Here is a 17,644-nt window from a genome sequence, read left to right as displayed (position 1 = left end):
AATAACACCCCATATAATTTCCCAGGGATACTCAACAAACTTATACCTCTGTAATTTGAGCACTCACTTTTATCCCCTTTGCATTTGTACAATGGCACTATGCAAGCATTCTGCCAATCCTCAGGTACCTCACAATGAGTCATACATACATTAAATAACCTTACCAACAAGTCAACAATACAGTCACCCCCTTTTTTAATACATTCCACAGCAATACCATACAAACCGCTGCCTTGCCGGCTTTCATCTTCTGCAAAGCTTTTACTACCTCTTCTCTGTTTACCAACTCATTTTCCCTAACCCTCTCACTTTGCACACCACCTCAACCAAAATACCCTATATCTGCCACTCTATCATCAAACATATTCAACAAACCTTTAAAATACTCACTCCATCTCCTTCTCACATCACCACCACTTGTTATCACCTCCCCATTAGACCCCTTCACTGAAGGTCCCATTTGTTCCCTTGTCTTACGCACTTTATTTACCTCCTTCCAAAACATCTTTTTATTCTCCCTATAATTTAATGATACTCTCTCACCCCAACTCTCATTTGCACTCATTTTCACCTCTTGCACCATTCTCTTGACCTCCTGCCTCTTTCTTTTATACATCTCCCAGCCATTTGCATTATTTCCCTATAAAAAACTTCCAAATGCCTCTCTCTTCTCTTTCATCAATAATCTTACTTCTTCATCCCACCACTCACTACCCTTTCTAATCTGCCCACCTCCCACGCTTCTCATGCCACAAGCATCTTTTGCACAAGCCATCACTGCTTCCCTAAATACATTCCATTCCTCCCCCACTCGCTTTACGTCCTTTCTTCTCACCTTTTTCCATTCTGTACTCAGTCTCTCCTGGTACTTCCTCACACAAGTCGCCTTCCGAAGCTCACTTACTCTCACCACTCTTTTCACCCCAACATTCTTCTTTTCTAAAAACCTTTACAAATCTTCACCTTCCCCTCCACAAAATAATGATCAGACATCCCTCCAGTTGCACCTCTCAGCAAATTAACATCCAAAAGTCTCTCTTTCATGCACCTATCAATTAACATGTAATCCAATAACGCTCTCTGGCCATCTCTCCTACTTACATAAGTATACTTAAGTAGATCTCTCTTTTTAAACCAGGTATTCCCAATCACCAGTCCTCTTTCAGCACATAAATCTACAAGCTCTTCACCATTTCCATTTACAACACTGAACACCCCATGTACACCAATTATTCCCTCAACTGCCACATTACTCACCTTTGCATTCAAATCACCCATCACTATAACCTGGTCTCATGCATCAAAACTACTAACACACTTACTCAGCTGCTCCCAAAACACTTGTCTCTCATGATCTTTCTTCTCATGCCCAGGTGCATATGCACCAATAATCACCCATCTCTCTCCATCAACTTTCACTTTTACCCATATCAATCTAGAGTTTACTTTTTTACACTCTATCACATACTCCCACCACTCCTGTTTCAGGAGTAGTGGTACTCCTTCCCTTGCGCTTGTCCTCTCACTAACCCCTGACTTTACTCCCAAGACATTCCCAAACCACTCTTCCCCTTTACCCTTGAGTTTCGTTTCACTCAAGAGCCAAAACATCCAGGTTCCTTTCCTCAAACATACTACCTATCTCTCCTTTTTTCTCATCTTGGTTACATCTACACACATTTAGACACCCCAATCTGAGCCTTCAAGGAGGATGAGCACTCCCCAGGTGACTCATTCTTCTGTTTCCCTTTTTAGAAAGTTAAAATACAAGGAGGGGAAGGTTTCCAGCCTCCCTGCTCCCGTCCCCTTTATTAGCCTTCTACGACACGTGAGGAATGCGTGGGAAGTATTCTTTCTCCCCTATATATATATTCCTTGGGATAGGGGAGAAAGTATACTTCCCACGCATTCCTCACGTGTCACAGAAGGTGACTAAAGGGGACGGGAGTGGGGGGGGGGCTAGAAACACTTCCCTCCTTGTATTATAACTTTCGAAACGGGGAAACAGAAGAAGGAGTCATGCGGGGAGTGTTCATCCTCCTTGAAGTCTCAGATTGGGGTGTCTAAATGTGTGTGGATGTAACCAAGATGAGAAAAAAGGAGAGATAGGTAGTATGTTTGAGGAAAGGAACCTGGATGTTTTGGCTCTGAGTGAAACAAAGCTCAAGGGTAAAGAGGAAGAGTGGTTTGGAAATGTCTTGTGAGTAAAGTCAGGGGTTAGTGAGACGACAAGAGCAAGGGAAGGAGTAGCACTACTCCTGAAACAGGAGTGGTGGGAGTAGGTGATAGAGTGTATGAAAGGAAACTCTAGATTGATGTGGGTAAAACTGGAAGTGGATGGAGAGAGATGGGTGATTATTGGTGCATATGCACCTGGGCATGAGAAGAAAGATCATGAGAGGCAAGTGTTTTGGGAGCAGCTGAGTGAGTGTGTTAGTAGTTTTGATGCAAGAGACTGGGTTATAGTGATGGGTGATTTGAATGCAAAGGTGAGTAATGTGGCAGTTGAGGGAATAATTGGTGTACATGGGGTGTTCAGTGTTGTAAATGGAAATGATGAAGAGCTTGTAGATTTATGTGCTGAAAAAAGACTGGTGATTAGGAATACCTGGTTTAAAAAGAGATACACATAAGTATACATATGTAAGTTGAAGAGATGGCCAGAGAGCATTATTGGATTAAGTGGTAATTGATAGGCGCACGAGAGAGACTTGGATGTTAATGTGCTGATAGATACAACTGGAGGGATGTCTGATCATTATCTTGTGGAGGGGAAGGTGAAGATTTGTAGAAGTTTTCAGAAAAGAAGAGAGAATGTTGGGGTGAAGAGAGTGGTGAGAGTAAGTGAGCTTGGGAAGGGACTTGTGTGAGGAAGTACCAGGAGAGACTGAGTGCAGAATGGAAAAAGGTGAGAAGAAAGGATGTAAGGGGAGTGGGAGAGGAATGGGATGTATTTAGGGAAGCAATGATGACTTGCGCAAAAGATGCTTGTGGCATGAGAAGCGTGGTAGGTGGGCAGATTAGAAAGGGTATTGGGTGGTGGGATGAAGAAGTAAGATTATTAGTGAAAGAAAAGCGAGTGGCACTTGGATGATTTTTGCAGGGAAATAATGCAAATGACTGGGAGATGTATAAAAGAAAGAGGCAGGAGGTCAAGAGAAAGGTGCAAGAGGTGAAAAAGAGGGCAAATGAGAGTTGGGGTGAGAGAGTATCATTAAATTTTATGGAGAATAAAAACATGTTTCGGAAGGATGTAAATAAAGTGCATAAGACAAGGGAACAAATGGAAACATCAGTGAAGGGGGCTAATGGGGAGGTGATAACAAGTAGTGGTGATGTGATAAGGAGATGGAGTGAGTATTTTAAAGGCTTGTTGAATGTGTTTGATAATAAAGTGGCAGACATAGGGTGTTTTGGGTGAGGTGGTGTGCAAAGTGAGAGGGTTAGGGAGAATGATTAGATAAACAAAGAAGAGGTAGTAAAAGCTTTGCGGCAGAGGAAAGCCAGCAAGGAAGTGGGTTTGGATGGTATTGCAGTGGAATGTATTAGAAAAGGGGGTGACTATATTGTTGATTGGTTGGTAAGGATTTTCAATGTATGTATGACTCATGGTGAGGCACCTGAGGACTGGCGGAATGCTTGCATAGTGTCATTGTACAAAGGCAAAGGGGATAAGAGTGAGTGCTCAAATTACAGAGGTATAAGTTTGTTGAGTATCCTTGGGAAATTATATGAGAGGATATTGATTGAGAGGATGAAGGCATGTACAGAGCATCAGACTGGGGAAGAGCAGTGTGGCTTCAGAAGTGGTAGAGGATGTGTGGATCAGGTGTTTGCTTTGAAAAATGTATGTGAGAAATACTTAGAAAAGCAAATGGATTTGTATGTAGCATTTATTGATCTGGAGAAGGCATATGATAGAGTTTGATAGAGATGCTTTGTGGAAGGTATCAAGAATATATGGTGTGGGAGGTAAGTTGTTAGAAGCAGTGAATAGTTTTTATCGAGGATGTAAGGCATGTGTACGTGTAGGAAGAGAGGAAAGTGATTGGATCTCAGTGAATGTTGGTTTGCGGCAAGGGTGCGTGATGTCTCTATGGTTGTTTAATTTGTTTATGGATGGGGTTGTTAGGGAGGTGAATGCAAGAGTTTTGGAAAGAGGGGCAAGTATACAGTCTGTTGTGGATGAGACAGCTTGGGAAGTGAGTCCGTGGTTGTTTGCCGATGATACAGCACTGGTGGCTGATTTGGGTGAGAAACTGCAGAGGCTAGTGACTGAGTTTGGAAAAGTGTGTGAAAGAAGAAAGCTGAGAGTAAATGTGAATAAGAGCAAGGTAATTATTGGGTACAGTAGGGCTGAGGGAAAATTCAATTAGGAGGTAAGTTTGAATGGAGAAAAACTGGAGGAAGTGAAGTGTTTTAGATATCTGGGAGTGGATTTGGCAGCGGATGGAACCATGGAAGCGGAAGTGAATCATAGGGTGGGGGACGGGACGAAAGTTCTGGGAGCATTGAATAATGTGTGGAAGTCGAGAACGTTATCTTGGAAAGCAAAAATGGGTATGTTTGAAGGAATAGTGGTTCCAACAATGTTATATGGTTGCGAGGCATGGGCTAAAGATAGAGTTGTGTGAACCAGGGCATGTGAAGCATCTGGGGTAAGCCATGGAAAGTTCTGTGGGGCCTGGATGTGGAAAGGGAGCTGTGGTTACTGTGCATTATACATGACAGCTAGAGACTGAGTGTGAACGAATGTGACCTTTGCTGTCTTTCCTAGGGCTACCTCACGCACATGCGGGTGGAGGGGGTTTTCATTTAATGTGTGGCGGGGTGGCGACGGGAATGAATAAGGGCAGACAGTATGAATTTTTTACATGTGTATACATGTATATGTCTGTGGGTGTATATATACTTGTACGTTGAGATGTATCGGTATGTATATGTGCGTGTGTGGACGTGTATGTATATACACATGTATCAGTCAGCTGATATACATCGAAGAGACGATGTGATACATGTATATGTGGGTTGGTTGGGCCATTCTTTCATCTGTTTCCTTGCGCTACCTCACTAACGTGGGAGACAGCGACAAATCATAATAAAAAAAAATATATATATATATAAAAAAATATATATATATATATATATATATATATATATATATATATATATATATATATATATATATATATATATATATATAGTTTTTTTTTTTGCTTTGTCGCTGTCTCCCGCGTTTGCGAGGCAGCGCAAGGAAACAGACGAAAGAAATGGCCCAACCCACCCCCATACACATATATATACATACGTCCACACACGAAAATATACATACCTACACAGCTTTCCATGGTTTACCCCAGACGCTTCACATGCCCCGATTCAATCCACTGACAGCACTTCAACCCCGGTATACCACATCGCTCCAATTCACTCTATTCCTTGCCCTCCTTTCACCCTCCTGCATGTTCAGGCCCCGATCACACAAAATCTTTTTCACTCCATCTTTCCACCTCCAATTTGGTCTCCCTCTTCTCGTTCCCTCCACCTCCGACACATATAACCTCTTGGTCAATCTTTCCTCACTCATTCTCTCCATGTGCCCAATCCATTTCAAAACACCCTCTTCTGCTCTCTCAACTACGCTCTTTTTATTTCCACACATCTCTCTTACCCTTACGTTACTTACTCGATCAAACCACCTCACACCACACATTGTCCTCAAACATCTCATTTCCAGCACATCCATCCTCCTGCGCACAACTCTATCCATAGCCCACGCCTCGCAACCATACAACATTGTTGGAACCACTATTCCTTCAAACATACCCATTTTTGCTTTCGGAGATAATGTTCTCGACTTCCACACATTCTTCAAGGCTCCCAGGATTTTCGCCCCCTCCCCCACCCTATGATCCACTTCTGCTTCCATGGTTCCATCTGCTGCCAGATCCACTCCCAGATATCTAAAACACTTCACTTCCTCCAGTTTTTCACCATTCAAACTTACCTCCCAATTGACTTGACCCTCAGCCCTACTGTACCTAATAACCTTGCTCTTATTCACATTTACTCTTAACTTTCTTCTTCACACACTTTACCAAACTCAGTCACCAGCTTCTGCAGTTTCTCACATGAATCAGCCACCAGCGCTGTATCATCAGCGAACAACAACTGACTCACTTCCCAAGCTCTCTCATCCCCAACAGACTTCATACTTGCCCCTCTTTCCAAGACTCTTGCATTTACCTCCCTAACAACCCCATCCATAAACAAATTAAACAACCATGGAGACATCACACACCCCTGCCGCAAACCTACATTCACTGAGAACCAATCACTTTCCTCTCTTCCTACACGTACACATGCCTTACATCCTCGATAAAAACTTTTCACTGCTTCTAACAACTTGCCTCCCACACCATATATTCTTAATACCTTCCACTTCCAATAATATATATATATATATATATATATATATATATATATATATATATATATAGGGAGCGGGAGGCTGGAAATCCTCCCCTCTCATTATTTTTTTTTTTTTTTAATTTTCCAAAAGAAGGAACAGAGAAGGGGCCAGGTGAGGATATTCCCTTAAAGGCCCAGTTCTCTGTTCCTAACGCTACCTCACTAATGCGGGAAATGGCGAATAGTTTGAAAAAAAAAAAAAATATATATATATATATATATATATATATATATTTTTTTTTTTTTTTGCTTTGTCGCTGTCTCCCGCGTTTGCGAGGTAGCGCAAGGAAACAGACGAAAGAAATGGCCCAACCCACCCCCATACACATATATATACATACGTCCACACACGAAAATATACATACCTACACAGCTTTCCATGGTTTACCCCAGACGCTTCACATGCCCCGATTCAATCCACTGACAGCACGTCAACCCCGGTATACCACATCGCTCCAATTCACTCTATTCCTTGCCCTCCTTTCACCCTCCTGCATGTTCAGGCCCCGATCACACAAAATCTTTTTCACTCCATCTTTCCACCTCCAATTTGGTCTCCCACTTCTCGTTTCCTCCACCTCTGACACATATAACCTCTTGGTCAATCTTTCCTCACTCATTCTCTCCATGTGCCCAAACCATTTCAAAACACCCTCTTCTGCTCTCTCAACCACGCTCTTTTTATTTCCACACATCTCTCTTACCCTTACGTTACTTACTCGATCAAACCACCTCACACCACACATTGTCCTCAAAAATCTCATTTCCAGCACATCCATCCTCCTGCGCACAACTCTATCCATAGCCCACACCTCGCAACCATACAACATTGTTGGAACCACTATTCCTTCAAACATACCCATTTTTGCTTTCCGAGATAATGTTCTCGACTTCCACACATTCTTCAAGGCTCCCAGGATTTTCGCCCCCTTCCCCACCCTATGATCCACTTCTGCTTCCATGGTTCCATCTGCTGCCAGATCCACTCCCAGATATCTAAAACACTTTACTTACTCCAGTTTTTCTCCATTCAAACTTACCTCCCAATTGACTTGACCCTCAACCCTACTGTACCTAATAACCTTGCTCTTATTCACATTTACTCTCAACTTTCTTCTTTCACACACTTTACCAAACTCAGTCACCAGCTTCTGCAGTTTCTCACATGAATCAGCCACCAGCGCTGTATCATCAGCGAACAACTGACTCACTTCCCAAGCTCTCTCATCCACAACAGACTTCATCCTTGCCCCTCTATCCAAAACTCTTGCATTCACCTCCCTAACAACCCCATCCATAAACAAATTAAACAACCATGGAGACATCACACACCCCTGCCGCAAACCTACATTCACTGAGAACCAATCACTTTCCTCTCTTCCTACACGTACACATGCCTTACATCCTCGATAAAAACTTTTCACTGCTTCTAACAACTTACCTCCCACACCATATATTCTTAATGCCTTCCACAGAGCATCTCTATCAACTCTATCATATGCCTTCTCCAGATCCATAAATGCTACATACAAATCCATTTGCTTTTCTAAGTAACATACAAATCCATTTGCTTTTCTAAGTATTTCTCACATACATTCTTCAAAGCAAACACCTGATCCACACATCCTCTACCACTTCTGAAACCACACTGCTCTTCCCTAATCTGATGCTCTGTACATGCCTTCACCCTCTCAATCAATACCCTCCCATACAATTTGCCAGGAATACTCAACAAACTTATACCTCTGTAATTTGAGCACTCACTCTTATCCCCTTTGCCTTTGTACAATGGCACTATGCACGCATTCCGCCAATCCTCAGGCACCTCACCATGAGTCATACATACATTAAATAACTTTACCAACCAGTCAACAATACAGTCACCCCCTTTTTTAATAAATTCCACTGCAATACCATCCAAACCTGCTGCCTTGCCGGCTTTCATCTTCCGCAAAGCTTTTACTACCTCTTCTCTGTTTACCAAATCATTTTCCCTAACCCTCGCACTTTGCACACCACCTCGACCAAAACACCCTATATTTGCCACTCTATCATCAAACACATTCAACAAACCTTCAAAATACTCACTCCATCTCCTTCTCACATCACCACTACTTGTTATCACCTCCCCATTTGTGCCCTTCACCGAAGTTCCCATTTGCTCCCTTGTCCTACGCACTTTATTTACCTCCTTCCAGAACATCTTTTTATTCTCCCTAAAATATATATATATATATATATATATATATATATATATATATATATATATATATATATATATATATATATACATATATACGTTGGGAAGTGAGTCAGTTGTTGTTCGCTGATGATACAGCGCTGGAGGCTAATTCATGTGAGAAACTGCAGAAGCTGGTGACTGAGTTTGGTAAAGTGTGTGAAAGAAGAAAGTTAAGAGTAAATGTGAATAAGAGCAAGGTTATTAGGTACAGTAGGGTTGAGGGTCAAGTCAATTGGGAGGTAAGTTTGAATGGAGAAAAACTGGAGGAAGTAAAGTGTTTTAGATATCTGGGAGTGGATCTGGCAGCGGATGGAACCATGGAAGCAGAAGTGAATCATAGGGTGGGGGAGGGGGCGAAAATCCTGGGAGCCTTGAAGAATGTGTGGAAGTCGAGAACAGTATCTCGGAAAGCAAAAATGGCTATGTTTGAAGGAATAGTGGTTCCAACAATGTTGTATGGTTGCGAAGCGTGGGCTATGGATAGAGTTGTGCGCAGGAGGGTGGATGTGTTGGAAATGAGATGTTTGAGGACAATGTGTGGTGTGATCTGGTTTGATCGAGTAAGTAATGTAAGGGTAAGAGAGATGTGTGGAAATAAAAAGAGCATGGTTGAAAGAGCAGAAGAGGGTGTTTTGAAATGGTCTGGGCACATGGAGAGAATGAGTGAGGAAAGATTGACAAAGAGCATATATGTGTTGGAGGTGGAGGGAACGAGGAGAAGTGGGAGACCAAATTGGAGGTGGAAAGATGGTGTGAAAAAGATTTTGAGTCATCGGGGCCTGAACATGCAGGAGGGTGAAAGGCGGGCAAGGAATAGAGTGAATTGGATCGATGTGGTATACCGGGGTCGACGTGCTGTCAATGGATTGAATCAGGGCATGTGAAGCGTCTGGGGTAAAACATGGAAAGTTTTGTGGGGCCTGGATGTGGAAAGGGAGCTGTGGTTTTGGGCATTATTGCATGACAGCTAGAGACTGAGTGTGAACGAATGGGGCCCTTGTTGTCTTTTCCTAGCGCCACCTCGCACACATGAGGGGGGGGGGATGTTATTCCACGTGTGGCGAGGTGGCGATGGGAATCAATAAAGGCAGACAGTGGGAATTGTGTGCATGTGTATATATGTATGTGTCTGTGTGTGTATATATATATATATGTGTACATTGAGATGTATGGGTATGTATATTTGCATGTGTGTACGTGTATGTATATACATGTGTATGGGGGTGGGTTGGGCCATTTCTTTCGTCTGTTTCCTTGTGCTACCTTGCAAACGCGGGAGACAGCGACAAAGCAAAATAATATAATAATAATATACGTTAAAATGAATATGTATGTATATGTGTACGTGTGGACGTGTATGTATTTAAATGTGTATGTGGGTGGGTTGGGCCATTCTTTTGTCTGTTTCCTTGCGTTTCCTCGCTAACGCGGGAGACAGCGACAAAGTGTAATAAAAAAAATTTCCTCTAACCCACAAATCATACATCTCCCATGTGTCTAAAGCATATCATACACAGCTAGAAATTTAAATTAAACAAATATCAAATGTAAACTAAATAAATAAATGAAATACAATATACACCTGCTCAGGACTTAGGTACTCGTGTGTGTATATGAGTGGATGGGTCATTCTTTGTCTGTTTTCTGGCACTATCTCACTGATGTGGGAAACAGTAATTATGTATAACAACAACAATAATAATAAGTATTTGAACCAGAGTTACAGGTCATAAAGCAGTCTACATAAATGTGAAATTCTATCTATCAATCTAATCCATGTCTCTGATGCCCATTCCCTCCAGAGTCTCCCTCAAGGGGGTGGCCATGGCAAAAAAAGTCTCCATAACTGGTGAACTCCAAGGCTGCTTCTTAGCCTTTAGTGTCTCACTCTCAACCGGCCACAGGCAGGATGCAACTCTAGAGCAGCTTTTCCAAAGGCTCCTACCTTATCTGTCTACCTAACCTTCCAACCTACTACATCTACCTAATGTTCCTACCCGTTACTTTTGCCAAAATTTTCTACCTAATGCTCCTGTCTAATGTTCCTACCTATCAATTCTATCTATTACTCCTACCATCCTGTCAAAAGGCAGGGCAAGTGCATAGCAGTCACTGCAGGAAAATCTAGAGTTAAGAAGAATAGGTTGTGAGAGTGAAGTATTGTCAAGTGTTATGTATGTCAAGGAGAGGTTTAGATATGTAGACAGAATGCCAGCAGTCCACATGAAGGTGAGGCAGAAAGAAAAGACAGCCACCTGGATCAGAGGAGTGCAACTTGACAACCAATGAAGTGATGGCTCACTATTCAGCCATTAATTACTTGCCTGATGATACACCTCCCTGGATGGTGGCTAACTACCAACCACTACCTATTATCCCACATAATCTTGTAAAAAAAGTAAAATAAAATACTAACAACTGACCCTAACTTTAAGGGCATGAAATCATAAAAGAAATTCTTTAGAAACCTAATCAATTAAGAACATCTGCCATGGCCACTTACTTTTTGCAAACAAGGAGGCTGTTATGTTTTGAAAAATAACCAGTATACTTTGCTCCTACTAGCTGCAACATTAGCTTGATAATGGTCCTCTCCTCATTCTCAAATCCACTAACACTGACAATCAGATCTTTGCAAGGCTTGTTGTCATTCCTGGGGAAATAAATAAAATCAACCTGAGGCTCAAACTATTAAAAGTGTCTACACTTTTAATTTCAATCATATAATTCAATACAAATTGTATATGGACCTACCCAAACGGTGTAGGAAGGTGTATGGCCTGCCATGGAGGAGCCATCTTTCCTCTTAACAGAACATCATTAAGCCAGAATATTGTTATACAACGTTTATTCTCACGAACAGCTTGCATGAAGACAGGAGATTTCTGGTGTTTGCAGAGCAGATGAGTGACACGTGCAGAATCATAAAGAGGCACTACCTGATATCAAAACAAGGGTAAAATTAAAATCGTAAATCAATATCATCACTTTCTGCATCAAAAAGAAACAGCTTGCCCAAACATAAGCAGAGGTAATAATCTTTCTGACGTAAAATTATCAGTAATACTCAATGCCCAACCCCCACCTACTAGCTTCTAACTCCCAAACATAAATTTCCAAACAGGTATGCTATATATGTACGTATACCTTCTCGCCTGGGGATAGGGGAAAAAAATACTTCCCACGCATTCCTCACGTGTCGTAGAAGGTGACTAAAGGGGATGGAAGTGAGGGGCTAGAAACCATCCCCTCCATGTATTTTAATTTTCTAAAAGGGGAAACAGAAGAAGGAGTCACCTGGGGAGGGTTCATCCTCCTCGAAAGCTCAGATTGGGGTGTCTAAATGTGTGTAGATGTAACCAAGATGAGAAAAAAGGAGAGATAGGTAGTATGTTTGAGGAAAGGAACCTGGACGTTTTGGCTCTGAGTGAAACGAAGCTCAAGGGTAAAGGGGGAGAGTGGTTTGGGAATGTCTTGGGAGTAAAGTCAGGGGTTAGTGAGAGAAGAGCAAGGGAAGGAGTAGCACTACTCCTGAAACAGGAGAGTGGGAGTATGTGATAGAGTGTAAGAAAGTAAAATCTAGATTGATGTGGGTAAAACTAAAAGTGGATGGAGAGAGATGGGTGATTATTGGTGCATATGCACCTGGGCATGAGGAGAAAGATCATGAGAGGCAAGTGTTTTGGGAGCAGCTGAGTGAGTGCGTTAGTAGTTTTGATGCACGAGACCGGGTTATAGTGATGGGTGATTTGAATGCAAAGGTATGTAATGTGGCAGCTGAGGGAATAATTGGTATACATGGGGTGTTCAGAGTTGTAAATGGAAATGGAGAAGAACTTGTAGATTTATGTGCTGAAAGAGAACTGGTGATTGGGAATACCTGGTTTAAAAAGTATATGTATGTAAGTAAGAGAGATGGCCATGTTAATTGACAGGCGCACGAAAGAGAGACTTTTGGATGTTAATGTGCTGAGAGGTGCAACTGGAGGGATGTCTGATCATTATCTTGTGGAGACGAAAGTGAAGAATTGCAGAGGTTTTCAGAAAAGAAGAGAGAATGTTGGGGTGAAGAGAGTGGTGAGAGTAAGTGAGCTTGGGAAGGAGACTTGTGTGAGGAAGTACCAGGAGAGACTGAGTACAGAATGGAAAAAGGTGAGAACAAAGGACGTAAGGGGAGTAGGGGAGGAATGGGATGTATTTAGGGAAGCAGTGATGGCTGGTGCAAAAGATGCTTGTGGCATGAGAAGCGTGGGAGGTGGGTTGATTAGAAAGGGTAGCGAGTGGTGGGATGAAGAAGTAAGATTACTGATGAAAGAGAAGAGAGAGGCATTTGGATGATTTTTGCAGGGAAATAATGTAAATGACTGGGAGATGTATAAAAGAAAGAGGCAGGAGGTCAAGAGCAAGGTGCAAGAGGTGAAAAAGAGGGCAAATGAGAGTTGGGGTGAGAGAGTATCATTAAACTATAGGGAGAATAAAAAGATGTTTTGGAAGGAGGTAAATAAAGTGCATAAGACAAGGGAACAAATGGGAACATCAGTGAAGGGGGATAATGGGGAGGTGATAACAAGTAGTGGTGATGTGAGAAGGAGTTGGAGTGAGTATTTTGAAGGTTTGTTGAATGTGTTTGATGATTTAGTGGCAGATATAGGGTGTCTTGGTCGAGGTGGTGTGCAAAGTGAAAGTGTTAGGGAGAATGATTTGGTAAAAAGAAAAGAGGTAGTAAAAGCTTTGCGGAAGATGAAAGCCGGCAAGGCAGCAGGTTTGGATGGTATTGAAATGGAATTTATTAAAAAAAAGTGTTGACTGTATTGTTGGCTGGTTGGTATCATTTATTTTCATCATACTTTGTCGGTCTCCCGCGTTAGCGAGGGAGCACAAGGAAACAGACGAAAGAATGACCCAACCCACCCACATACATATGTATACACATACACGTCCACACCCACACATACATATACCTATACATCTCAACGTATACATACATATACACACACAAAGACATTTACATATATAAACATGTACATAATTCATACTGTCTGCCCTAATTCATTCCCGTCGCCACCCTGCCACACATGAAATAACAACCCCCTCCCCCGCATGTGCCCAAGGTACGCTAGGAAAAACAACAAAGGCCACATTCGTTCATGCTCACTCTCTAGCTGTCATGTATAATGCATAGAAACCACTGCTCCATTTCCACATCCAGGCCCCACAGAACTTTCCTTGGTTTACCTAAGATGCTTTACATGCCCTGGTTCAATCCATTGACACCAAGTCAACCCAGGTATACCACATAGTTCCAATTCACTTTATTCATTGCACGCCTTTCACCCTCCTGCATGTTCAGGCGCCGATCACTCAAAATCTTTTTCACTCCATCTTTCCACCTCCAATTTAGTCTCGCACTTCTCCTCGTTCCCTCCACCTCCGACACATATATCCTCTTAGTCGATCTTTCCTCACTCATTCTCTCCATGTGACCAAACCATTTCAAAACACCCTCTTTTGCTCTCTCAACCACACTTTTTTCATTATCGCACATCTCTCTTACCCTTTCATTACTTACTCGATTAAACCACCTCACACCACATATTGGCCTCAAACATCTCATTTCCAGCACATCCACCCTCCTCCACACAACTCTATCTATAGCCCATGCCTCACAACCATATAACATTGTTGGAATCTCATTTCCTTCAAACATACCCATTTTTGCTTTCCAAGATAACGTTCTCAACTTCCACACATTTTTCAACACTCCCAGAACTTTCGCCCCCTCCCCCACCCTATGATTCACTTCCGCTTCCATGGTTCCATCCGCTGCCAAATCCACTCCCAGATATCTAAAACACTTCACTTCCTCCAGTTTTTCTCCACTCAGACTTACCTCCCAATTGACTTGTTCCTCAATTCTACTGTACCTAATAGCCTTGCTCTTATTCACATTTACTCTCAGCTTTCTTCTTTCACACACTATACCAAACTCAGTCACCAGCTTCTGCAGTTTCTCACACGAATCAGCCACCAGCGCTGTATCATCAGCAAACAACAATTGACTCACTTCCCAAGCTCTCTCATCCATAACAAACTGTATACTTGCCCCTCTTTCCAAAACTCTTGCATTCACCTCCCTAACAACCCCATCCATAAACAAATTAAACAACCATGGAGACATCACACACACCTGCTGCAAATCACATTCACTGAGAACCAATCACTTTCCTCTCTTCCTACACATACACATGCCTTACATCCTCGATAAAAACTTTTCACTGCTTCTAACACCTTACCTCCCACACCATATATTCTTAATACCTTCCACAGAGCATCTCTATCAACTCTATCATATGCCTTTTCCAGATCCATAAATGCTACATACAAATCCATTTGCTTTTCTAAGTATTTCTCATACATTTTTCAAAGCAAACACCTGATCCACACATCCTCTACCACTTCTAAAACCACACTGCTCTTCGCCAGTCTGATGCTCTGTACATGTCTTCACCCTCTCAATCAATACCCTCCCACATAATTTCCCAGGAATACTCAAAAAACTTATACCTCTGTAATTTGGGCAATCACTCTTATCCCCTTTGCATTTGTATAATGGCACTATGCAAGCATTCTGCCAGTCCTCAGGTACCTCACCATGAGTCATACATACATTAAATATCCTTACCAACCAGTCAACAATACAGTCAACCACATTTTTAATAAATTTCACTGCAATACCATCCAAACCTGCCGCCTTGCCAGCTTTCATCTTCCGCAAAGCTTTTACTTCTGCAAAGCTTTTACTACCTCTTCTCTGACTGGTTGGTAAGATTAAATAATGTATGTATGACTCAAGGTGAGGTGTCTGAGGATTGGTGGAATGCTTGCATAGTGCCATTGTACAAAGGTAAAGGGGATAAAAGTGAGTGCTCAAATTACAGAGGTATAAGTTTGTTGAGTATAACTGGGAAATTATATGAGAGGGTATTGATTGAGAGGGTGGAGACATGTACAGAGCATCAGATTGGGGAAGAGCAGTGTGGTTTCAGAAGTGGTAGAGGATGTGTGGATCAGGTGTTTGCTTTGAAGAATGTATGTGAAAAATACTTAGAAAAGCAAATGGATTTGTATGTAGCATTTATGGATCTGGAAAAAGCATATGATAGAGTTGATAGAGATGCTCTGTTGAAGGTATTAAGAATATATGATGTGTGAGGCAAGTTAGAAGCAGTGATAAGTTTTTATCAAGGATGTAAGGCATGTGTATGTGCAGGAAGAGAGGAAAGTGATTGGTTCTCAGTGAATGTTGATTTGCAGCAGGGGTGTGTGATGTCTCCATGGTTTTTTAATTTGTTTATGGATGGGGTTGTTACAGAGGTGAATGCAAGAGTTTTGGAAAGAGGGGCAAGTAGGCAGTCTGTTATGGATGAGAGCTTGGGAAGTGAGTCAGTTGTTGTTCGCTGATGATACAGCACTGGTGGCTGATTTGGGTGAGAAACTGCAGAAGCTGGTGACTGAGTTTGGTAAAGTGTGTGAAAGAAGAAAGCTGAGAGTAAATGAATAAGAGCAAGGTTATTAGGTACAGTAGGGTTGAGGGACAAGTCAACTGGGAGGTAAGTTTGAATGGAGAAAAACTGGAGGAAGTGAAGTGTTTTAGATATCTGGGAGTGGATTTGGCAGCGGATGGAACCATGGAAGCAGAAGTGAATCATCGGGTGGGGGAGGGGGTGAAAGTTCTGGGAGCGTTGAAGAATATGTGGAAGTTGAAAGCGTTATCTTGGAAAGCAAAAATGGGTATGTTTGAAGGAATAGTGGTTCCAACAATGATATATGGTTGCGAGGCATGAGCTATAGATAGAATCGCGCTGAGGAGGGTGGATGTGCTGGAAATGAGATGTTTGAGGCCAATATGTGGTGTGAGGTGGTTTGATCGAGTAAGTAATGAAAGGGTAAGAGAGATGTGTGGTAATAAAAAGAGTGTGGTTGAGAGAGCAGAAGAGGGTGTTTTGAATTGGTTTCGTCATATGGAGAGAATGAGTGAGGAAAGATTAACAAAGAGGATATATGTGTCAGAGGTGGAGGGAATGAGAAGTGGGAGACCAAATTGGAGGTGGAAAGATGGAGTGAAAAAGATTCTGAGTGATCGGGGCCTGAACATGCAGGAGGGTGAAAGGCATGCAAGGTATAGAGTGAATTGGAACGATGTGGTATACCAGGGTCAACGTGCTGTCAATGGATTGAACCAGGGCATGTGAAGTATCAGGGGTAAACTATGGAAAGTTCTGTGGGGCCTGGACTTGGAAAGGGAGCTGTGGTTTCGGTGCATTATACATGACAGCTAGAGACTGAGCGTGAACAAATGTGGCCTTTGTTGTCTTTTCCTGGCACTACCTTGTGCACATGCGAGGGGAGGGGGTTGTTATTTCATGTGTGGGGGTGTGGCGATGGGAATGAATAAGGGCAGACAGTATGAATTTTTTTCTTTTTTCATTTTGCTTTGTCGCTGTCTCCCGCGTTTGCGAGGTAGCGCAAGGAAACAGACGAAAGAAATGGCCCAACCCACCCCCATACACATGTATATACATACATGTCCACACACGCAAATATACATACCTATACATCTCAATGTACACATATATATACACACGAAGACACATACATATATACCCATGCACACAATCCACACTGTCTGTCTTTATTCATTCCCATCGCCACCTCGCCACACATAGAATACCATCCCCCTCCCCCCTCATGTGTGCGAGGTAGCGCTAGGAAAAGACAACAAAGGCCCCATTCGTTCACACTCAGTCTCTCTAGCTGTCATGCAATAATGCCCGAAACTACAGCTCCCTTTCCACATCCAAGCCCCACACAACTTTCCATGGTTTACCCCAGACGCTTCACATGCCCTGATTCAATCCACTGACAGCACGT

General features: G+C 42.4%; 1 protein-coding gene across 1 annotated transcript in view; it reads right to left on the bottom strand.

The window, feature by feature from the left end:
• The window catches only part of LOC139749045 (uncharacterized), a 410,591-nt gene that overhangs the window by 205,045 nt on the left and 187,902 nt on the right, over positions 1–17,644 (bottom strand). The window contains exons 10-11 of the mRNA XM_071662507.1: positions 11,468–11,652; positions 11,217–11,366 (exon numbers count right to left, since the gene is read on the bottom strand). Coding sequence (XP_071518608.1) covers positions 11,217–11,366; positions 11,468–11,652 — 335 coding nt within the window. The remainder of the gene's footprint in view (positions 1–11,216; positions 11,367–11,467; positions 11,653–17,644) is intronic.

Source organism: Panulirus ornatus, chromosome 1 (assembly GCF_036320965.1).
Source record: "Panulirus ornatus isolate Po-2019 chromosome 1, ASM3632096v1, whole genome shotgun sequence".
NCBI classification, from domain to species: Eukaryota; Metazoa; Arthropoda; class Malacostraca; order Decapoda; family Palinuridae; genus Panulirus; species Panulirus ornatus.
This window is presented reverse-complemented; position numbering and strand designations above follow the sequence as displayed.